The sequence below is a fragment of the Carcharodon carcharias genome, chromosome X (genome assembly GCF_017639515.1).
Source record: "Carcharodon carcharias isolate sCarCar2 chromosome X, sCarCar2.pri, whole genome shotgun sequence".
Lineage (NCBI taxonomy): Eukaryota > Metazoa > Chordata > Chondrichthyes > Lamniformes > Lamnidae > Carcharodon > Carcharodon carcharias.
Window position 1 is genome coordinate 24,958,056 of NC_054507.1, and position 24,019 is coordinate 24,982,074.

At 43.0% G+C, this 24,019-nt stretch overlaps 1 protein-coding gene across 2 annotated transcripts in view; it reads right to left on the bottom strand.

Moving 5' to 3' along the window:
• LOC121273261 (arf-GAP with GTPase, ANK repeat and PH domain-containing protein 1-like) overlaps positions 1–24,019 on the bottom strand; it is a 134,340-nt gene that overhangs the window by 34,563 nt on the left and 75,758 nt on the right. The window contains exons 3-7 of one of the 2 annotated variants that reach the window (XM_041180291.1): positions 21,851–21,938; positions 11,348–11,433; positions 8,198–8,339; positions 3,504–3,638; positions 85–206 (exon numbers count right to left, since the gene is read on the bottom strand). In XM_041180291.1, the coding sequence (XP_041036225.1) occupies positions 85–206; positions 3,504–3,638; positions 8,198–8,339; positions 11,348–11,433; positions 21,851–21,938 (573 nt within the window). Of the gene's footprint in view, positions 1–84; positions 207–3,503; positions 3,639–8,197; positions 8,340–11,347; positions 11,434–21,850; positions 21,939–24,019 lie in introns of those variants that run through there. The other variant, XM_041180292.1, reaches the window with a different exon arrangement.

Sequence of the window (24,019 nt, forward strand, 5' to 3'; positions counted from 1 at the left end):
AATATTTTCTACACCAAAATCTTTCAATGATTGATGGAAGATGTAGCATATGTTTCCTGCTGTTATCATTCTCTACTCTCTCACCTGGCTGCTGTGGATGGTAGAGACCGGGGTAGAGGCAGCTGAATGGCTTGGAGAGCTTGGCAGAGACTTGCACGATGTGGCAAAAAGATGCTGCTTCTTAATGGCTGAGATCTTCTGTGTGACTGAAAGAAAAATAAAAGTGAGGCTTCTTGTAAAATTGCTGGTCAAGAGGCCACATTTTGTTAACAGGGCACAGAGGGGCTCTGAAACTAAAAGATGAAAACAAGTATGTCAGATTGTCACAAGACAACAGGAAGCCTATAACTCCAAGAGTCCATTTGCCAATTTTATTGACAGATATAGAGAAAGGCCATTGCCAGTGACTGCCTCACACTGGGGTAGAATGTCTTAACGGATCTCAGTGAGGGTTGCTGAGGAAGAACAGCAGCCACAACAGGGGACAGTGCTTTTTCGCCAAAGTTACTTCATGTGTGTGAGAAAGACAACTTAAAAACTAAACTATATAAATAAGTTTTGATAAAAATAGTACAGCATTTGACCTTTCTTTGACCAACATTTCTGTATCAAGACTACCCCTTTAATAGCTGACTTTGCTAAAACAATTATTAGAACCAGCAGAGTTCCTTTTCCTTAAAATTGTTCGACTAGATTGTGGGTCAGTATCCTGTCCTTTTGTAGGTGCATTTTGTGCAAGCTGCAAGTTCCAATTCATTGGGAAACATTTTCAGCCAACTGCAAGGCAAAAACATTTAAATTAAAGTTGTTTTTGGCAACTTGTTTTGAAATGGTCATCAGGTTGGGGGGGTGGGGGGTGGAAACAAACACTTACAGATAAAAATTTATAATTTAAAAGACATTAAGTTTGTAATGAAAGATCTTCAAGCAGCCAAAATACAGTTGAGATCATGCAAAACAGAGTTAAGTGGGGCAGGGGGTGGAATGGGGGGCGGTGGGGAGGGTGGAAATTTAAAGCATCAAGTGATCAAGTGTTCCCAAATAGTGAGTGCAGCAATGATGATAGTACCCCTGCATTGGTATGAGAAAATCCAGAGGGGGAGTTGTTCATTCAGCTCATCAATCCCATTACACCCAGAGTTTACGTCTGATTATTCTTTCATGGATTCTCTTTTGCACCACTTGTTTAAGAAACACTAAAGCCCCAAAGTTACCCCTTGAGATATTAGCAATGAGCAGTTAAGATATTCCTTTGAAATTTCTACTTTTTATTTGAAACAGGTTAACACAGTGTTGAGGGAAAAAAATAAATCCCTCCAAACCACCAAACAGGGGCAAGGGTGAATTTTACAATTCAGCACTCCTGGTGCAAAGCTTCACCTGATGGGAATGCAATTTGGGATTTTGGAGATGGCGGTTAGAGTGCCTGATTTGTGTGATCTTCCGTTGTGCCCGACTCCCTGATAATGCGTGCCTGTTATGCAAATGGAAAGGGTTAGGATTGTGAGCAATACATATTAAAATTTGCTCCAGGATTTTGAAGCAGATCATTCAGAGTACAGATATATCTCGGAGGAGAAATAAAAGACAGCAATTAATTGAGCTGCAACCTCATGTTACCCAGAGACTTGAAAGAGCTTACCAGCAATCACACCTGATCTTGTTTAATATCCAAATATACTGACATTTTCTGGATCGGCTTGTCACGCACTCGGCTTGCTGCACTGTTTCTGAAGCAGCTGCAGTGTGGACGCTGTATTTAGCCTTCCTCCTCTAAGCCTTCCTGTTTCCACTTTTCTCACAGAAGTAAGATTTCCTGTCACAGCTGCTCAACTAGCCAAGGTTCAGCTAATAATTATTAGCACTTGTCAGTGCACTGCTGATCATCCAGTACAAGAATCTGCGGTGCACAGAGGCCAGCAGTAACTCAGCTCAAAAATAAATAGTAAGAGCTGAAACTGCACTTGTTCATTTCTATTTCAGCTAACAAATGGTCATATTCCATTCCAGCACATTCATGATCAACAGCCTATCAGAGCAGTGAATTCACCCTCCCCTGAAAAAGACTTATTGGACAAATAGATATTCCATTGTCTCAGCTTTTGCTACCGTTAAAGGTAGCAAAATACCCCAAGGTGCTTCACAGGAGTGTTATCAGACAAAGTTGGACACCGAGCCACATAAGTTGATATTAGGTCAGATGATCAAAAGCTTGGTCATAGAGGTAGGTTTTAAGAAGGGTCTTAAAGGAGGAGAGAGAGAAGGCAGAAATTCAAGAAGGAATTCTAAAGCTTAGGGTCCAGGCAGCTGAAAGCACGACTGCCAATGGTGAAGTGATTAAAATTGGAGGTGCTTAAGAGGCCAGAATTGGAGGAGCAGATATTTCAGAGTATTGTAGGACTGGTGGAGGTTACAGAGTGAGGGAGGGACAAGGCCATGGAGGGATTCAAAAACAAGGATGAAAATTTTAAAATGGAAATGTTGTCGGACCAGGAACCAGTGTAAGTCAGTGAGCTTGGGGGTAATGGGTGAATGGGGCTTGGTGCAAGTTAGGATATGTTAGGATATTCAAAACTACTTCGTTGGCCGTGAAGCGCTTTGGGATATCCTAAGGTAGTGAAAGGTACTATGTAAATGCAAGTCCTTTCCTTCTTTCTTCTGTCATGTCTTGGGAAGGCTCTGCTAAGCTGGCACTTAGGGGACTGTTTAATTGCTCCACTTCAGTGTTAACTAAAGTCCTGATGTAAGGGCCTGTAAACAGTTACAAACCATCCTGCATCATTTTATGTCATTAGATATAAGATAGAACGCATTCCTGGTGAGACTGCAGATTAATTTAGAGCACAGGGGCAATGGTTTTCTGGCTACCACTTCACACCCTCGGTAAGGAAGGTCTTCATGGGCAATCCATTGAAACTGAGCTTTCAGCCTGAACAACAGCAGCCAGCCAATGGCCGTTTACATTGTTGCTGCCTGATTGGGGAAAGACCTCAGTCGAACCGAGCCAGTGTACCACAAAACACTGGAGAACAAGTGGAGCATCAGAGAACTGTGAAACTCAACAAGGTGAGGAACAGATTCTCCTGACACATTCCAGGTAAAGCCACCAATTCTGAGCCCCACAGAAACAGTGAAGGTGTCCAGGTCCCAGCGCTGGGTGAGTTGATCTCAGCTGGCAGGGAGTAGGGACACTACAATTGGTAAACGGAGGAGAAAAGTAAATCAGCTGAGGTTCCCATTCCTGATTATTATTCAGTGGCCATGACTGAATGTGTGAATATGAAGTGAGTATTGATCAGGCTCAGCTGTGATGCCATTCATGGACGACTAGCTTACAGATAGACATGTGAAGAACAGCCGCTTATCAAACCATTAGAATTTTACAGCACAGAAGGAGACTGTGACTGTGCCAATCCTCTTCATCCCTTTCCTCATTCCCTTTGGGAGAGATTCCGGAGGGTAAATGATGGATTCAATACTCATGCTGGGGGAAAAGTCAGTACCTTCATTAAACACTCGGTCGACGTTGAGTCCATACGTTGCGCATGTCTCATAATACATGCAGCGTTTCAGGTCAGCGCAGAGTTTTCGTGCTCGAGCATCGTCAATGACTCGCGGATTGGTGGCGCTGATTGCATCTGTAGGGGAATGAAGAAATCTTTTAGATGATGAGTGCTGTATAGTGGACAGGCACCTGTCAGAACACCCCCACTAGTAACTTCTGTTGCTGCAAGATACATATGTTAATTTCACATTCCTTACCAACTGCTATTAATTATTTTAATTGTCGACATGTCCAGATAAATGACTAGCGCTTCCTCAGTCAAATAGTTTTCCAAGTCAGGCAGACATGCTGAAAGGAGAGGGTGGCATAATGGTAATGTCACTAAACTGGTAATCCTGCAACCCAAGCTAATGCTCTGGGCAGGTGGGTTCAAATCCCACCATAGCAACTGGTGGGACTTAAAATCAATTAATTAATATTAAAAAATCAATTATTTAATAATTCTGGAATTGAAAACTAGTCTCAGGAATGGTGACCATGAAACTATCATTGATTGTTCACTCTGGTTCACTAATGCCCTTGTGGGAAGAAAATCTGCTGTCCTTACCTGGTCTGGCTACATGTGACTCCAGACCCACAGCAATGTGGTTGACTCTTAGATGACCTCTGAAACGATCTAGCAAGCCACTCAGTTCAAGGGCAATTAGGGATGGGCAACAAAAGCTGGCCTTGCCAGTGATGCTCACATCCCATGAAAGAATAAAATTACAAGTATTATAGTAATAAAACTCCTCCAGTTTTAGGAATAGAATGATTTTTGGGATGGCAAATCTTGAATAAATAAATAGTTAGAACTTTAAAAGCATAGTAAACTGATTTCCTTGCAGCTTTACACAGTAACGTTATACATAATAGAGTAGCGGGTTAGCAGTAATGCATCTCTACGTTACATACCTGACTCAGACTGACCTTGTGCTTCTGAATCTTTTATGGTATTGAAAGGAACGCAGGCAGAGCCCCTAGGCTCTAAGGATGACATCCAACCTGACCTATGCTCTCCCTCTACCCTCACCACATTGAAATCAAGACTTTCCTGAGTAGACTGGGTCTTCTTCTGTCAAACCTGATTATTTCCAGCATGTTCTGTTTTTATTTCAGATTTCCAGCTTTTCTACTTTAAGTAATTTAGAAGAATGAGAGGTAATCTCATTGAAATGTATAAAATTCCTAGAGGGCTTGACAGGGTAGATGCTGGAGAGTGTAGGGTCACAGTCTCAGGATAAGGGGTCAGCCATGTCCGATTGAGATCAGAAGATATTTCTTCGCTCAGAGGGTTTGTGATTCTTCAGAATTCTCTACCCCAGAGGACTGTGGATGCTTTGTCATTGACTATATTGAGATTTTTGGGCACTAAGATAATCGAGGGATAGGGTGGGAAGGTGAAGTCAAAGTAGAAGATTAGCCGTGATCTTAGGCGGAGCAGGCTTGAGGGTCCGTATGGCCTACTCCTATTTCTTATGTTCATCACAGCATCACCTACTGTAACACCCTCTTTCTCACAACCTCAGCTTTGGAGCTTTTCAGCTCCCTCAGACTCCCCTTCTTCCTACAATTTTCAGGCTTTGAAAACCCAAACTTGGCATCATATTGCTATCAAGTTTCCTGTCTCCTTAGCTACTCTTCTCAACCCTGGTGGTGACCTTGCTGTGAGTAATACCTGGAATGGATAGGATAGGATAGGATAATGGATGCAAAATGTGTGGAGGCATTTTAAATTCAGGTGAGGGCAAGTGTAAGCTTCTATGGATGAGTTAAATATACAGAGCCTTGGTCAGACCCCACAAGTTCTGTGCATCGCATCTCAGGAAGGATGCATTTGACCTTGGACAGGGTGCAGCAGCACAGATTTACCAGAATGATACTGAGGCTAAAAGGGTTAAATTATGAGGGCACGTCACATAAACTTGGTTGGTATCCTCTTGAGATTAGAAGGCTGAGGGGTGATCTAACTGAGGTGTTGAAAATGATAAAAGGGTTTGATAGGGTAACTCTTTCGAGTACAAACCCATTTCGATCTGTTTCAGATGAAGTTACATTGTTTCATAGTTTGCCATTGTGAGATTTGAACTCTTGATCTTGGGGTTACAAACCCAGTACCATAACCACTTGGCTATTTAGGCCAAGCTTGATAGGGTAGATGCAGGTAAACTATTTTCTGTGGGAATCGAAAACGATAGTGCACAATCTTAAAATTATAGTGAGGCTACTTAAGAGTGAAATTAGGAAGTGCGTCTTCTTGGGAAGGCTCATGAGAATCTGGAACTTTCTTAAAAAGCTGGGGATCAATTGGATATTTCAAGATCACGAATCTTAGATTCTGGTTGGATAAGGAATCAAGAGATATGGAGCAAAGGCGGGTAGATGGAGTCAAATTACAGATCAGCCACAAACTGAATGAATGGCGGAACAGGTTCTGTTCCTATGATGGCTGAATGGTCTCTCTCATCTGTACTTGTTCTTGTATCCCATTCTATTGACTTTGGCCCTTCAGCTAGGTTTCTCAATACAAAAAAGGACAAAGCACACTATACTGATACTCCTCATAACTGCTGCTGATCACAGCTATGTTTCAGGGCTTTTGATGTGCTGCCAACACACTGAAATACCACTTGACACTCAACATCCTTACATCATCACGTAATTTGATGTTGATTAAAGATCATCTTTACAAGCTTCCAGCCTGCAGCTTCTTTTGAGACAATAATATCTTCCCTCATGAATTGCAAATTTTTATAAAAATTTATGAGCTGAAGACATATTTGAAGCTTTAACACCCCACAGTTTTCCCTGGATTTTCCTTCAGTGAGTGCGTAGAGAAATGGGGAATATAAAATAAGTTGTAATCTCAAGGCTTATGAAAATATTGACTTCTTTGTGACAAAGGTCGATTTTAGCAAAGTATATTCATGCCTTATTTTTCACTCAAGCTCTTTGCCAATCACAGAGCTAGAATTAAAAGGCCTTTTGGAGATGGGGGAGGGCAGAAAATTTGAGGAAGAGAAGTAAAAATGAGAAAATGATCCATTCGGACCACTGGCCAACCACAGCGACACACAGCAGTGGCTCATTGTTGAAAAGTTCCGGCTGATACTGGAAGTCCAACATACAACTTACGGAAAACAGGGGGAAAAAAATACACAGGGTAAATTGAAAAAACTGTGTTGGCAGAGATTCACATTTCAGCAGCAGCAGTATTTCATTGGCTGTAAAGTACTTTGTGACGTCCTAAGGTGGTGAAAGGCACTATATAAATGCAAGTTTTTGTCTTTACATAATCTGTCATGCTGACTAATGCACGGGCATTTGGAGTGGAATTTCAGAATGGCTGGAATGTCTGTGTCAGGCAAGGGCAGGATTGGACTTGGCTGTGGTTCCAACACTCATTGTGCAGACTGGCATGTGACAAATGACCACTTAAGTGGAGCACTGTATGGCAGAGAACAGTATCACAGGCAAACAGCCAATGCCTTGAGGAGAGATGGAGTAGCTGGTAGACAAAGGAGAGAGAAAATAGGCAGAAACCTTTTCTTTGGTCTATTGCTCCATCTCTAGATTCCTCTTGCTGGTGGACTTGCATTGCTGAACCACACAAGTGTGTCACAATAGAACATTGCATTTGGCTGAAAAAAGTGTCTATTGTCAGGTTGCCAATATTTTTAGATTCTGCCTGAATGTGAGACAAGAAGCAAAAGTACAAGTGTGGAAAAAACACTCAAGTCACAGATATCTCAGCCCTGACTTTATGTCTGGGCAGGTGAGTAGCTGGGTTCATTTGAAACACAGAAAGTGCTGGATGTATTCAGCAGGTCAGGTACTATCTGTGGAGTGAAGTCAAAAGTCATCGACCTGAAACATTAACTCTTGTCTCTCGCTCCACAGAGGCTGCCTGGCCTGCTGAGAGTTAGCAGCAGTTTCTGATTTCATTTCAGGTTTCCAGCATCTGCAGTGTTTTGCTTTTGCCTTATTTAGAAACTCACTCACTGCGGCAGAAAGCAGACCTCATTTTAACTCATTAACACATTGCTGGCTCACTCCCTGCCCAGGTATGAGTGGGAGGGAATTGTCCACATGCAGGTAAATGAAGAGGAAAGGAACTCTGAGATGCAGTCTTGTGGCAGGGCAGGGGAGGGGAGTCAAGAGGAGGGGGGCGGGTGGGGATGTTTCAGGGAAGGAGAGAGCTAAGCTTTTCTTGTGGGGCCTGGGCTCCTGCTGTGCCTGACAACACAATGAGAATGAAAATAAACTTATCTTAAATAGCCTCTGCTGGTCCCAGATCCATTCTCACTTGACTTTTCTTGGTGGCAAAAACTGCTGTGTCCTCCCAGCTCAAAAAATAAAATATTAAAATAGCAGTCAGGACCTAATGATATAATTGACGGATACAGACTGAGATCCAGTGAGGACCCTCCACTGGCTTTGGGAGCAGGAACACAAGGTTTTGAAATGTCTGCTTTACTAAGTGGGGATGGGAGGCATCTCTCGTTTTTCCCTCCTCCACCAGTACAGCAACTTCCCTCCACACCCTAATTTCAATAAACAACAATCAGCAGCACTAAGATACAAGAACCACTCTTGGTCAGCTTGAAGAATTCAGTTGGGGAGATATGCAGCAGCGCTGACCATCTCACTTACCCTGCGATCCCACCAGCATCACAGCAATCTCAGCTGTACTCCGGTAGCTCGTGAGCCTGGTGTAATAATTGTAAATGGTCTCAAAGCTCTTCTCATTTTCCAGGCTGAAGACAAATATAACAGCATCCACCCATGTTGAGAACTGTAGGGGAAAAGATGGAATAATGTAAATATATCAGCTACCTTCAATCCAAGGCAAATGGTTAACTTGAAAATCCAAGTTGAGGTGATTAAAGTTGATTGCTCCAGTTAATGAGCTAGCGCCAGCACAAGCGCAATGTGCTGAATGTACTTCTTTTCAGTTGTGAGTTCTGTGAAATAAACTAACTAATGTGCAGTTGGACAGGTTTCCAGCTCCTGATGGTGAGTCCACAATGACCAATGGAAGCATATATATGTGCACTTGGGTGAAAATATGCTCTGGCTTAGCCATGATACCCTGTGTGGTCGAATAGTCTGTTTACTGACATGTGAAGCAAGGCCCTTCAGATAAGATAGTGAATACCCATTGAACTGTCCCCCAGGTGAGAGGGAGAGCAGAATAAATGGAAAAGGATAGCATTTATGGGTGACTGGAAACTATGGGTAAGGGAGAATAGGCCCTGTTAATTGTGTGTGTAGAACATACTTGTGAGCAGAGTTGCTTTTAACGGACAGAAATATGTAGGGGAAAGTGGCAGGAACAGATCACAGAATCAGTCTCCAAAAGAAGCACTGATCATTTACTTAAACATAGAAAGAGGGGAAACTGAAGCAAGAGGAGGAGAATGGTGAGTAGTTGTTCCGATCCTGCTGTTGTGCTGGAGGGAGGTTAGGAATGTAGATGGTGCCCTGGAGCTGTGAGACTGTTTGAATAGTGCTGCTGTAAGCACAGGTATAGGGACTCATACCTTACGGTGTTCCAACTGGTGAGACGTGGCATGTAGCTTCATAATGCCAGACAAGGTGGTGGAAACAGAGTCAACAGCAGCTTTCAAAATGGGCTCAATGGCCTCCCTGCTATTGTATTCTATAATACAGATGGCAGGGATGGAGGAGCAAAGGGATCAGAGGAAAAATGACTAAGCGTCAGTGGTTCTCCTGTTTGGTGCTCCAGGTATAAAAAGCACAACTGGGTGTAAGTGAGCAGGAGGCAATTCCTATTTAACTAAATACTTTGGTCAGATTGGGTTAAGAGCAAAGTGTGCTTCAGGCTCAGGCTATCCGTGAAATCTACCATGCACAGAAAGGTACAGCTCATAATATAATAAATCAAATTGTCGTATATAAATAATAATGATGTGCAATAATTGTTTTTTTAACTGTAACACTATGCTATGATTTTTGTCAATTGTTCAATGGTAGAGTGCTTTTATTGTGGAAAATGGACACATTATAAAAGTGGAGCAGAGCCCATCGATCAGCACTATATTAATGTAACTGCTTATTATGCTCGTGGGAATTTAAAGCCAGACAAGATCAAATGTTTAATGGCATTTAAAATTTGAATACTTTTTCTGTTCAAACCGCTGAAGGGAAAAATAGGTTTGAAATAGCTTAGAATAAAATCTTTTCTTTCCAGAGACAGAGAAACACAGAAATTCAACATCGGGCACCTATTTTTTTCTGCTTTAAATTATCATGGGGTCAGAGAATGAAATATAGGTCCTATAAGTGTGTCAGCTGCCATATTGGAGAACTGAGCCGCCCCAGTCCTGTTCCAGGCCTTCTCCACCCCACACCACTTTAACCCCCTATCCCCATTGACTTCCAGGACCTGCTCAACCACTCAGAGCTGGATCCAGCCAGGATTGGTCAGGTCCTGATGAACAAGCTGCAACAGGACCCACTGATTGGCAGCTACAGCTTTTCTGATGAATGCAAATGAGGCATGAGGGCTCATTACCACCATGCTTCAGGCCGACGCTTCCAGTGTGTGCTTGAATCGTGCCTCACTCCCATCACCCATTTTATACTGGAATTTGTGAGGTTAATTTCTCCTCCAGTGTGTTTGAAAACCACTCCTTACAGTTTGATTCAGTTCAATGTCTCGCACCCCAGCTAGCTTCCCTGCCTGTGATTTTCTGCCCTCCTCTCCTGAGGATGAGGACTTCTTGCTTGGGTCTAGTACAACTGGCACCAGCACCACCTGGTACCATGTCCGAGTGGCCATTTCTCATGTGTGAACTTAGATAGGGAATGTAGCAGGCTATTTGACCGCACTGGGGATCACAGGCAAGATGTAGACTCTGTTCTCTCCTACCATCCACCAAGCATGGAATTTCCAGAGGATATTGTGACGACCCTCGCTGAGACCAATTATCCCTCCTAATGCCTCCCAGCTGCAAGTAACCATCAATTAAAAAAAAGACTTGCATTTATAAAGCACTTTTCACAACCACCAGACATCTCAAAGCATTTTACAGCCAATGAATTACCTTTGAAGTGAAATGTAGTCACTGTTATAATGTAGGAAATGCAGCAGCAAACTCCCACAAACAGCAATGTGACAATGATAGGATAATCAGTTTGTTGTAATGGTGGTTGAGACACAAATATTTGCCAGTACACTGGAGAGAACTGTAATAATAGATAAATAAATGTAATAATAAAAAGCACCATGGCTTTGGGATCTTTTACGTCCACACAAGCAGACAGTTTAATGTCTCATCTGAAAGGCAGCACCTCCAACAGTGTAGCGTTCCCTCAGCGCTACACCAGGGTGTTAACCTTGATTTTTGTGTTCAAGTCCTAGAGTGGCACTTAAACCCAGAACTTATGACTCAGAGGCAAGAGTGCTACCAACTGAGCCACAGCAGATAATGACTGTGTGCCAGGATATTCTGCTTAGCTTTACATCACAGACATCACGACACAAACTTAAAGTCTGATAATCCTTATTGTCGGGTTTATTTTTGCAGCTTGTCTCACATCGTCATGGCAATGCAAATTAAGCTCTGCATCTAAGTGAAAATGGGAGACAATTTGCTTTTGATATGGAAACTCTCAGACAGCCTCAGAAGCTTAGCGATTAAAACTGTTGTGTGTATAATGACACCGGACAACCCTACTTATGTCACGATTATGTCTCCAATCCATTCATGGAATGCTGATTATAACGGGTTTATCTCTTCTTCCTGTAGATCAATATACCTCAGTCCCAAAGCTTACCTGTGCATCTGGAGGACCTCCTTCATCCCTGATCAGCAGCAAATGGCTCTGACCATTGACATTGATTTCCTTCTTGTATCGACCACCTGGCAGAGGCACAATGGGGTACGTTATAAATTTGAGACAAAAAGACTTTTTTAAAAAGTGATTCCACATTTTTAGTAATAAGCATAGAACACTTGATCCAATGGTTTACAGTCTAAGTCCACTGGTTATACTTAAGAACATAGGTTAGATGGCTCCTAAAACTAGTCACTGTGACAAGTTTTTTATCCCTCTAATGGTGTCAGCCAGTGGGTAGCAGTCTCGCCATTGAGTCAAAAGAGTGTGGACTCAAGCCCCACATAGGGGTAGGATAGCATAGTGGTAATGCTAGTGGATTAGTAACTGAGAGGCCTGAGCTAATGATCCAGAGGCACAAGTTCAAATTCTATCACAGCAGCTACGGCATTTAAATTTAATTAAATAAATCTGTAATCAGTGACCATGAAACAACTGGATTGCCATAAAAACACATCTGGTTCACTAATGTTCTTTAGGGAAGGAAATCTTCCAACCTTACCTGGTCTGGCCTACATGTGACTCCAGACCCACAGCAATGTGCTGACTCTTAACTGCTCTCTGAAATGGCCCATCAAGCCAATCAGCTCACCACCACCTTTTCATGGGCAGTAAATACTAACCTGTCCAGCAGTGCCCACATACCATAAATGAATAATTTAAAAAAAATCCCTCCAGGGTTTGAGCTCATAATGCAGGCTCCTGAAGCAGTACTAAGGGAGTGCTGCACTGTCGGAGATGCCATCTTTCAGATGAGACATTAAACTGAGGCTCCATCTGATCCCTTAGGTGGATGGAAAAGGTCCTATGGCATTGTTTGAAGAAGAACAGAGGGAGTTTTCTCATGTTCAAGCCAACATTTATCCTTCAACTAACATCAGATTAACTGGTCATTTACCTCATAGCTGTCTGTGGGGCCTTGCTCTGAACAAATTGGCCACAATATTTCTCTACATTACATCAGTTATAAAGTATATTTACATCTCTAAAGTACTTCAGTAGGTGTGAAACATTTTTTAACACATTCTAAGGTCATGGAAGGTGCTAGATAAATGCATAAATTCCTTTTCCTAATGAGCAAGTAGTGAACGATCCTCCTTTGGAGGGGTCAGGAAATAAAATTTGGATGAATCTTTAGAAAGAAAAACTATGAAAGGATCTGAGGAAAGGGCAGAGAAATGGAATTAGAATAGATAGCATCAGTGGCCCTTCCACTGTTGCCCAACAGTGGGTGTTCCCAAGATCTGACTCTGCCAACCTCTGTCCAAGCTGTCTGGAGTTAGATGAGCAGTGGTGTCCTGATGGGGCAAAAAGAAACTTTGGATTTCTCAGCAACTTGATTTGCAGGTTATTAAACATGGTGCGTGCATGCTGCGAGTGACTTGCTTGGGACTGCCTCTTGCTTGGTTGCAGTTCCACAGGCCCCAACAGCCCTCTGCTACTTTGCTCAAATGGCCAACCTTCTCATTTGAATTTAGACAGCCAGTCTTGTGAAGCTGTTTGACCATGGGGAACATCATACACCCAGGCCCACTCCTGACATCTACCATAAGCAAATGAACATTTTCCAGCTATAAACAGGGCTGAGATCCCTGACTAATTGTTGCCCTCCTCACTGACACTAGTTGTACTGCAACACTCAAGGCCCAGCGAATACAGCACAAACCAACCCAGATCTTTCCTGTTTGGTATAGCTCAGTATGACACGAAATGGTGCATTTACCCACTGAAGTATGCCCTCATTCTCACTCTGATGTACAATTTTATATTAATTGTTTCATTAAATGGCTTTGAAAATACCTGCAGTATCAAAATGTGGAGGTTTATAAAGAGGCTGCAGAATTTTACTTTTTGAAACAGCCACATTGACATTCTCCATCTCGCAGTCAGAACCAATTGACAAACACTGCTCTCTGAAAATAGCAACTTGTATTTATATGGCACCTTTAATGAAGAAAAACTTCCCAAAGTGTACATTTGTACAGTTTGGAGGTGGTTTAGAGAGATGGAGAGGGTGAGGCCATGTCGAGATTTAAACACTTCAATGAGAATTTTAAATCTGAAGCTTTGAAGGAGCGAAGATCAGGATGGGTGAGGGGATAGGATATGGGGCAGAAAAGTTCTGAATGAATGGAAATTTACACAGGGTGGAGGATAGAAGGCCGGCCTGGAGAGAATTGAGTCTGGAAATGACAAAGGTATGCATGAGGGTTTCAGTGTCAGATAGGCTGATTCTGAGCTGGAGGCAGGTGATATTATGGAGGTAGAAATAGGACTTTGTGAGGGAAAGGATATGCAGTCAGAAGTTCAGCTCAGGATTGAATAGGCCAATGACATTGCAAATAGTCTGTTCAACCTGAGATAGTGGCTGGGGTGGAGGATGGAGTTGCTGGCAAATGTACAGAGTTTGTGGTGGGGATCAAAGACACTGGTTGCAATCATCCAATGGTTTAACTGGAGGAGGTTGGAGTTCATGCAAGTCTGGATGTCAGACAAGGAGCCTAAGAAGACAGAGGCAGTGGAGGGCTCAAGAGAGGTGATGGAAAGGGAGAGCTAGGTATTGTCAGCATACATGTTGACCCCAGGTCACATTGATGTAGCCAAGGGGCAGCACATGGGTGATGAAGAGGGCCAAAGACTCAGCAAGTGATGGTGCAGCAACTAACTGGTGGGAATCCAGAAATTCAGCATTTTTACCCCTACTTGAAAAATTTAAATCCGCCATGAAATATCTTTTTTTTTATTCATTCGTGGGATGGGGGCGTCACTGGCTAGGCCAGCATTTATTGCTCAGCCCTATTTGCCCTTGAGAACTGAGAGGTTTGCTCGGCCATTTCAGAGGGCATTTTAAGAGTCAACCACATTGCTGTGGGTGTGGAGTCACATGTAGGCCAGACCAGGTAAGGATGGCAGATTTCCTTCCCTAAAGGACATTAGTGAACCAGATGGGTTTTTACAACAATTGACAATGGTTTCATGGTCATCATTAGACTTTTTAAAAAAAATTTCCTGGGTCTCTGGATTACTAGCCCAGTGACAATATCACTACACCACTGCCTTCACAGATAGGGCAGGACTTTTATGTGTCGGTGAGCGGGGACGTTGGGGGGAACTCCTGATGTCACCGCGCCCCATTTAAATTTTCAGGATGGCAGGGGTGCAGTGAAATCAGCTGCGCGCCTGCCGACCTGTCAATGGCCAATTGAGGCCATTGACAAAGTCAATTATGTAATTAAGGGACCTGTCCATCCAACCTTAAGGCTGGCGAGCAGGCCAGGAGCCTCGGCGGGGAATAGAAAAAGCATGAAACCTCATCCACGGGCGGGATGAGGTTTCATGTAGCTTTTAGAAAGTTTTAATAAAGTTTTTGTGAAAATTATGGATATCTCCCAACTCATGTGACATTGTCACATGAGGGGAAATTTTACTTTTCTATTTTTAGGTTTTGTACATTTCAAGCTGATCTCCCTGAGGCAGCACTTAGCCTCAGGGAGATGAGTGCGCTCTTTCGTGTGCATGCGCGAAAGAGCACATTCTCAATTTTGGGATTCCACCCCCCACCACCCCCCCCACCCACACAGGGAGTGCTTAGCACTTCTGTGTGGACGTCACGCTGGGTGGGCCTTAATTGGCCCGTCCACGTAAAATGGTGCCGTGCCGCCGATTGGGGGCGCCGATCGGAAGCACGCCTGTACGCGCCTGCCCTTCAACTTCCCCCACCCCCCCCAAACAGGGGGAAAATTCAGCCTATAGTTCTGATCTTTTCATCAAAATAAAAAATTGACCTTTTTGTCACACAATAGATTGACATGATCACAAGAGTCTCAAGTGTCTTAGTTACACATTAAAAGCCTTTTGCAGTAGTTACGTAAGATGTTAAAACTGTTACCATTTGATGGACAGGATCCATGCAGGCCGCGCTAAAAATACAGCCCTAAAACAACTAAGCATGTATCAAAGAGTTGGGCTACAGACGGCTGCTGTGATGGAACCACATCCTGTTAAGAGCACAGCACTGGCATGAGCCTGTTTAACCGCATCCTGTGGAAGTGAAGCAGTCTTTCTGAAAAATCAATGTTCACCTTATAAGTGGGGAATATTTCACTTGGTCCTTACAGGAAAATAAAATTGAAGAAAGGAAACACTTACACACAATTTACGATGAACTCTACTTCCAACCGCATCAGGACACCTTTTAAAATCTATTGGTCATATTTAATACAGCCTTTATATTACTCAGAATCACTTTAAATAATTGTTCTTTCTGCTTTCGTTTCTGGTGTTCTGGAACTGCACTGAGCTGTGAACAAAAGTGTATTTTTAGTCCCATTAAATATGGGACACAAGGTTGCCAACCCACCAGGATTGTCTTGGAGTCTCCAGAAATTAAAGATGAATCCCCCTGGACACTGCTGTGAACAAACCCAGGGCAAAGATCACCAGGGTATTGAAAAAAATGGTGTTTGCTTGTTTCATTTTTTTTTTAAAAACACTACCATTTATCAGTTATATAAATACGGAAGATGTGAAGAAAAGGCTGTTTGACTGGGTGGGATGGTTGAAGGTGGGAGGGTATGTGATAAAAGCTCCAGGGATATATCTGACCAGAGTTAGCAACCCTTGTGATACTGAGCAACAGAGGCTGGGAAGATCCCAGGTTTTATTTGTGGCCAGGAGATGAACCATGCTACAGGGAGAACTTCAAGAGTAAAGGTTGGGGGGATGGGGGACAGTGTTCAGTTCCCTTTTCATTAATTTCTCATTAAAGCCAGTCTCCGATGCCTCAACCATATGGCCAACCTTCATATACAAGTCTGGAAAATGATAGTCCCAATGCTTAAATCACCAGCGAACAATCACTTCTTTTGGAGACTATCATGGCAAGTCAGATCCTGTTCTCCTCTAATGTTCACACACACTCGGGGCAGAAATGACCCCTCGTCAGGCAGGCAGGCCTGGGAGTGACCACGCAATGGTCCACCACCCACAATTGGGCACCGACCACGATTTCACACTGGCTGACCAATTAATGGTCACTGATAACCTCAGCGCTGCCTGGGTGGGGGTGAGGAGGGCGAGTACAGAAGTCAGCGCTTGAGTGAAGGCTCCCTGAAGGCACAGAGCTGCCCTCGGGGAGCTGAAGATTTCTAACAATAAAAATAAAGACTGGAAAAGGAAGGGAAACGTCCCCACACGTGACTCAGTCATATGAGCAGGGACATGTTAAAAATGAGTTTTAAAAGTTTTTATTTTGTTTTAATCACTGGTTGAAACCTCAGCCCGCCCATGGGTAAGGTTTCACAAAAAATGCAAAGGCGGCCTGGCCTATTCACCCACCCACCAACTGTAAGGGCAGTGAAATGTTCCATTTAATGAATTGATTAAGGGCCTTAATAGGCTCTTAATTGTTGGCGGGCGTGCTGCCGCCTCTTGCGGGTGCCCATCGAGCGAAATATCGCGAGAGCACGTGATGACATCGGGACACTCGCCGGACATCATCGCGCACTATTTTACTCCCGTTTGGGTCGGGCACACATCTGCCTGTCGAGGGAAAAATTCTGCCCCCAGTTTCCAGCAGGAATCACTGAAGAGCTCGCAGGAGTAGCAAACCAGGCTCATCTGCACCCTCCTGAAACCAAAAAGCACCAAGGTGAGCAATTGTGGGCACAAATTTCCATTTTCTGATGTTGCAAATTCGAATGAGAGCTTAATGAAGGCAGCTTTCTGATTTTGTGTCAGCTGTGGCTCGGTGGGTTGCCTCTGAGTCAGAAGGTTGTGTGTCCAAGTCCCAATCCAGAGATTTGAGCACAATAATCTAGGTTGACATTCCCTGTGCAGTACTGAAGGAGTGCTGCACTGTCCAAGCTGTCATTTTTCAATTGCGATGTTAAATTGAGGCCCTGTTAGCTGTCTCAGGTGGACATAAATGGCATAATTTCAAAGAAGAAAGCAAAGGAGTTCTCCCCAGTGCCCTGGCCAATGTTTATCCCTCAACCAACAATCTGGTCATTATCACATTGAGGTTTGTTGGAGCTTGCTGTGAACAAATTGGCTATCATGTTTCCTACATTACAACAGTGACTATACCTCAAAAAGTACTTCATTGGCTGGAAAGTGCTTTGGGATGCCCTGAGGTTGTGAAAGGCACTATGTAAACACAAGTTCCTTCTTTCTTTTTGTTTGGTTCCAAAAATGTTCAGTACCTGTTGAGCCAAATTTTCTATGCTTCCCTCATCAAAACTGCAAAAATTCACACCTCATCATGGTCTACTACCATAGTTCATTAATCACTTCCTTGAATAACAGACATAGATCAACTTTTTTGCTATTTTAATATTTTACACTTCGAAGCAACTATGTTTAAAATAGACGGATCTTAGTTTTGCAGTGGCAGAGCTATTTCAGCAATTTGAGTATTGCTGAAAAAGAGAGACATTTTTTGTCTAAGATTTTTGTCTTGCAGTAATAAGGATAATTTGCCAGAAAGTATCAATGTCAGGAGAAACAACATGTTCATACTGTGTGAGAAGAGACTGCTGACTGGTTGGCAAGTGGAATCTGATTGATTGAGGTGTTGCCATGGAGGATGCACCAGTTGATGGTGATTGACAGTTAACTGCCAAGCATTGTTGAGATTTAAACCAGGCAGCTTGACCCTGATTGGTCAACTCTTTTTTCAGCAATTTTATTTTATTTCAGCAATGTTCTTTTGCTGCCACCAATGAATCAATTGTAATTATAATGGCTTTCTTATAGAGGTAAAAGCCTGATGCCATTTAATTTAACCCACAGTGGAGCAAGGAGCACTCATTTGGTTCCCTTTTGTCTGAATCTTCTGTCTGGTTAATTTTTTTAGAATTTAAAATATGACAACCAAATTGGAATTAAAAGCCTAAACTTTAACTCCAGGCAACCAGCAGGCTGTCCGACACCTCTCCATCCCCCGGAGCACAGGGCCTAGATAAAATTTTAAACACCCTGGCCTCGTTTCCATGTTAAAACAAAAGAACTTGCATTTATTCAGTGCCTTTCACCACGTTGGGATGTCCCAATACGTTTTACAGCCAATGGAGTACTTTTTGAAGTGCAGTCACTGTTGTAATGTAGGAAACATGGTAGTTAATTTGCGCACAGCAAACTCCCACAAACTTCAATGTGATAATGACCAGGTAATCTGTTTTTGGGTGTTGATTGTGAGATAAATATCGGCCAGGACTCCGGGGAGAACTGCATCACCAGAGGGTAGACAAATAATCTGGTCACATATCTCATTGCAGTTTGTGACCCACCACCCATCAGAGATTTGGTAACTTGGTACAGGTCAGGGCTCAAATCAGAGGTATGTTTGGTCTATATGGCTCTGTACTGCACCATACAGGGAGAGATGCTCTGGTTTCCATGGGCAGTGACATCATAAACACATGCTTATTGAATGAACTTATGACACTGCAGCCAATTCAATTCTTTCCCCCATTATATGGTCAAGTCACTTTGATTTTCAGTTTTCCCATAAATAGCCAGAATCAATCCCCAAAACACAGGTTAAAATTCCAGAATCCCATGTGAAAAAAACAAGATTTGACTTATTCAGTCGCTGTAAATCAAAATAAAGATCTTTGTTAAAAAGTGAAATGCATTCTTAGAGGGGAAAAATATCCATCAGCTGTTCCTGGTATCTTATGTTAACAATTTATTTGGATGGTTCTATATTCCTGCAGGGAATTAGCTCATTAGCTGTCAGTGACTTTTAGGAATCAATTTAGCCAGCAGCAGGAGTTTAAGAAAGACGCTGAGAATTTCTCCATTTATTCCATTATGGACCATTTGTGAACTATGTGAATTTGCACTGAGAAAACACACTAAGTTAAAGATAACTGGAAGCTGATGCTCCTTCAAGAGCAGTGAGCAGCCCTGGTGCCACATCCTGTGCCACATGCCAGGATGTGGGTATGCACACAATATATTCCACAGGACAAGCTCCCAATCGTAAGGAGGGAAGGGATATTGAGAGAGAATATTAACCTGAGCTACTCTAGTGTGCCTCCTTTTGACAATCCACCTGCCTATCCTATCACCTGGGGAGCCATGCCTTTTACACACATCAGAGATTTACTTACAATGGGTGGTGGGAGATGGTGGTGAAGCAGTGAAATACAAATTGTTAGGAAGTCATTCTCTGACATTAGTAGGGCTTTATCTTCACAGAAAAGTCAATATACTTATCCCAACATGGCTACCTCCAATGGCACTGCCACTGGGTGCTTTACCAGATTGCCTTAGTGTTATCAGAGCTAACTGTTAGTAAATGGGGCATGAACTATAAAGCGAGTGTAAGCTTCAACAGTCTTTAGGAAGACCATTCATTTCAAAGGCTCTGTTGTAGATTAAGCATGAACATCATACACAGACCATTAGTAATCTATTAAGCTTTAATTACTTCAATATTTCAAGACCCCTGGTCTTCAGGGAATGAAGCACTCAATAAAAACGCATTTGGTGGAAGGATCCATTGGTGTGGTTGAAATATGAGCAGGAGCCATTTGAGCCCATTTATCCGAGCAATGGCCTTGTGAAGAATGCTAAAGCTGAATTGATTAACCATCAGGTTTAATTAGTTATTGACCAGTGTTAACAGGTTGGCATCTTCTATGCTGCATCATTCTAGGATAAGGTGATTCCAGCTCCTCAGTCCAACTGGACTCTCTGGGGAGCAATGTGATCTTAGAAAACCCTCATAAATCATGGCATGCAAGTCCAGGGTGTTCCCCCTCTCCCCTGATTGAAGAAGTTACAGGCTCTACTTGGCTCCACCTGCCCCCCACAAACCTGCATCCTAGTGCTCCATCACTCAGAGCCACTGCATTGCTCAGCTGTTAAACCTTCCCAATTCCCTTCCTCTCTGTGGAGGAGGCAGGGGTGCGATGAGGGTTTGGCAGCTGGAGATGAGCATGGATCCTAATTCTACAAACTTCCTCCTCCATGTGATGGAGCAGGATTACTTCATTGTGTTATTCTTTTAAAGCAACATCTTTTTTAGTTCTTATTAATATCTGAAGGGGAAACAGATTTCAGGACAACCGTGAATTAAAGTTGGTAAACCTCCAGGATTGTCCTGGAGTCTTCCAGGACGAAAGATTATTTGCCTGGACATTGCTGTGTGCAGCCCAGGAGGAAGATTGTACAGGCATTGGAAAAGGTTTTTTTTCCAGTGTCTTTGAACACTTTTGTTCATTAGTGACAAAAATATTGGCAATGAGAAAAAGGCTGCTGGACTGGCCATGGCAAGGCAGGAGGAATGCAAGCTCCAGGAGCTGGCAACTTTTATATCTTGTTCAGAATATCAATTGCCCATTTGTTTTGGTGGTTTGGACCCTTCTCATTTGAGAATTCCCCTGAACAGAATCCTAAAATATTCAGATTGACAGGTTTATTTTGTGAGTGAGTTGGAAAAATTTACTCAATTATTCGTGGATCTTTTGTGGCATTGCTCATGGTTGAGTTGGAGGATCCGTTGGTTTACTACAGGAGTGTTGCACCACGTACATCTTCCCGTGAGACCTGCCATGGAAGGTCCACAACTGGCCAACAGGGCAGAAGAACACAAGGGATCAGCAATGGCCAACATTCCCTATAAAATTTCATTGTTGCACATGGCCACTTTTTCAATGCACGATACCTTTAAACTTCTTTGCGCGACTGCACATGTGGGGTACTTAACACAGAACGAGGCCTGCATGGTACCTTCCAGGTTGCTGCACCTCATGAACATGTGCAACTTAGTGGAAGCCCTGGGAATGGCTAATCAGCCCTTCAAGCTCACTCCCTTCCACACTGTATGAACAATTTACCCTTTTGTGGACTCTGTTCCACTCCTTCACTTTGCTGAAGAAAGGTCCCATTAATATTCCACAATGAACCTTAAAGTATTGGACAAGATTCCAGAATATTCAGCAATTCCAACTTCTCCACTATGCTAATCCCTTCACCTGCAGCAGTAAGAGAGCCATTAAGTCCCATACAGGTATTTCATCATCTCAGTCCAAACCTAGGCCAATAATCAGTTGTTGCAAACAAGATATTATCCAGTTTCTTTTGGAAGAAGTCAATCAAATTCACATTGACAACAGTGGTTGAGATTATCCTCCACAGATCAAATCTGTGGTAGAATTTCTTCTAACCTTTGATCTCACTTAATACACTCAGGAGAAATGGAAACCAATTGTATTTTGACATGTTTGCTACTGAATAAATTTTACAATGTAAAACTTAAAAAAAATGAAAGCAATAATTACTTTTTGCATCATTCATAACACATACCCTTGCACATTTTAATACAGAAGAGCCCAGTTATGGCCTATATTTATAGTTGTGCCTGGAATTGCAGACTTACTTCACATGAAGTGCTCAAACCCATTCAGAACTCTGAGGAACTATGGCACTCACCTTCTGGAGACTCATCCCGGACGTAGGTGCCAGTCAGATATCGATGCACAAGTGCAGACTTCCCACTGCGCAGACTGCCGACCAGTCCCTTCAAAGAAACCAAGACATCAGAGTTTCCAGTTCATATTTGTTTGATTCACAAGAATGCGACTAGATCTGACAGGACATAACTATGAGGAAAGGCTGAACCCACCGGGGGTCTTTTCTCCAAAAAAGAAAAGGCTGAGGGGGTTATCTGGTTGAGGTCTTTCAAATTACAAATGGGTTTGATAGAGTAGATGTAGAGGAGATGTTTCTACTAAGTGGGTGGGGGGAGGTGGGGGAGAGACCAGAACTAGGGGGCCATCAATATAAGACAGTCACTAATAAATCCAATCGGGGAATTCAGGAGAAACTTCTTTACCCAGAGAGTGGGGAGAATGTGGAACTCGCTATCAAGGGGAGTGGTCAAGGCGAATAGCATCAATGCATTTAAGGGGGAAGCTGGATAAACACATGAGGGAGAAAGGAATAGAAGGATATGGTAATGGAGTGAGATGGGGTGGGAGAAGGCTTGTGTGGAGCATAAACACTGGCATGGACCAGTTGGGCCAAATGGCCTGTTTCTGTGCTGTAGACTCAATGTAACTCTATGTAACAGTGTGATCTCATTTCTATCTTCTTTCTTCACCGTGTCCACTACATAACTGCAGCCTGCTTTTCCACCCCCCACCTTTCCCCCACTGCTAACCTTGTTTAGATCTCTACCAGCCAGGAGGATTTGGTTGGGATCCCAGGTGCGGACCATAAAATCAGGCCACCAGAGGGGTCACAATTCAGGTGAGACCTATTAGGGATACCAGTTTTATCCCTCTAAATTGTATACATCACCTTCATGCACCATCTAGTGGCCTGACTGAGAACAAAGCAAAGCTCAGCCAGCATGACCGTCCTCTGGGATATACTGCTGACCCGCCTGAAAACAGGGTGGATGGACATTCTCTTGGTGACACCTCCACTAGATAGGGTTAATGTCATAACTGCTAATACTATATAGCCACATATCTCTACACAGACTCTTGTTCAAGATTGGCTATCTCAGTCAGTTAAGCCCCAGACTCAAAGCAAAAACTATTGGGTTCAAATCCTGGCAGGGTTCATTCAACCTTTCGACCTTCTAAAATAATATCAAGCCTTCGAGTGTGGGGAGTAAACAGGAGCATGTAGTGTCTCTTGATTGACCATCAATAGAAACAGGAATCAGCATCAGGCTCAAAGTAGCCTGTGAGCAACTATTTACAATCTATATTAATGACTTGGATGAAGGGACAGACTCTATTGTAGCCAAATTTGATGATGATACCAAGATAGGTAGGAAAGCAAGTTATGAGGAGGATACAGAGTCTGAAAAGTCATATAGATAGGTTAAATGTGTGGGCAAAAATTTGGCAGATGGAATATATTGTAGGAAAATGTGAGGTTGTTCTCTTTTGCAAGAAGAGAAAAGCAGAATATTAGTTAAATGGAGAGAGACTGCGAATGCTGCAGTCCAGAGGGATCTGGGTGTCCTTGTACATAAATCACAAAAAGTCAGGTTGTAGGTACAGCAAGCAATTAGGCAGACAAATGGAATGTTGCCTTTTATTGCAAGGGAGATGGAGTATAATATTAGGAAAGTCTTGCTACAACTGTACAGGGCATTGGTGAGACCACACCTAGAGTACTGTGTACAGTTTTGGTCTCTGTACTTAAGGAGCAATGTACTTGCATTTGAAGCAGTTCAGAGTAGGTTCACTCGGCTGATTCCTGGGATGAGAGGTTTGTCTTATGAGGAAGTTTGCAGGTTGGGCCTGTACTCATTGGAGTTTAGAAGAATGAAAGGTGATCTTAATGAAACATATAAGATTGAGGGGGCTTGACAGGGTAGATGCTGAGTGGATGTTTCCCCTGATGGAGGAATCTAGAAATAGGGCCACAGTTTCAGAATAAGGGGTCTCCTATTTAAGACGGAGATGAGGGAAAATTTCTTCTCTCAGAGGGTCATTAGTCCTTGGAATTCTCTTCCTCAGAGAGCAGCGGAGGCTGGGTCATTGAATATGTTCAAGGCCAAGTTAGACAGATTTTTGATCAACAAGGGTTATGGGGGGGCAGGCAGGAATGTGGAGTTATGGCCACAATCTGATCAGCCAT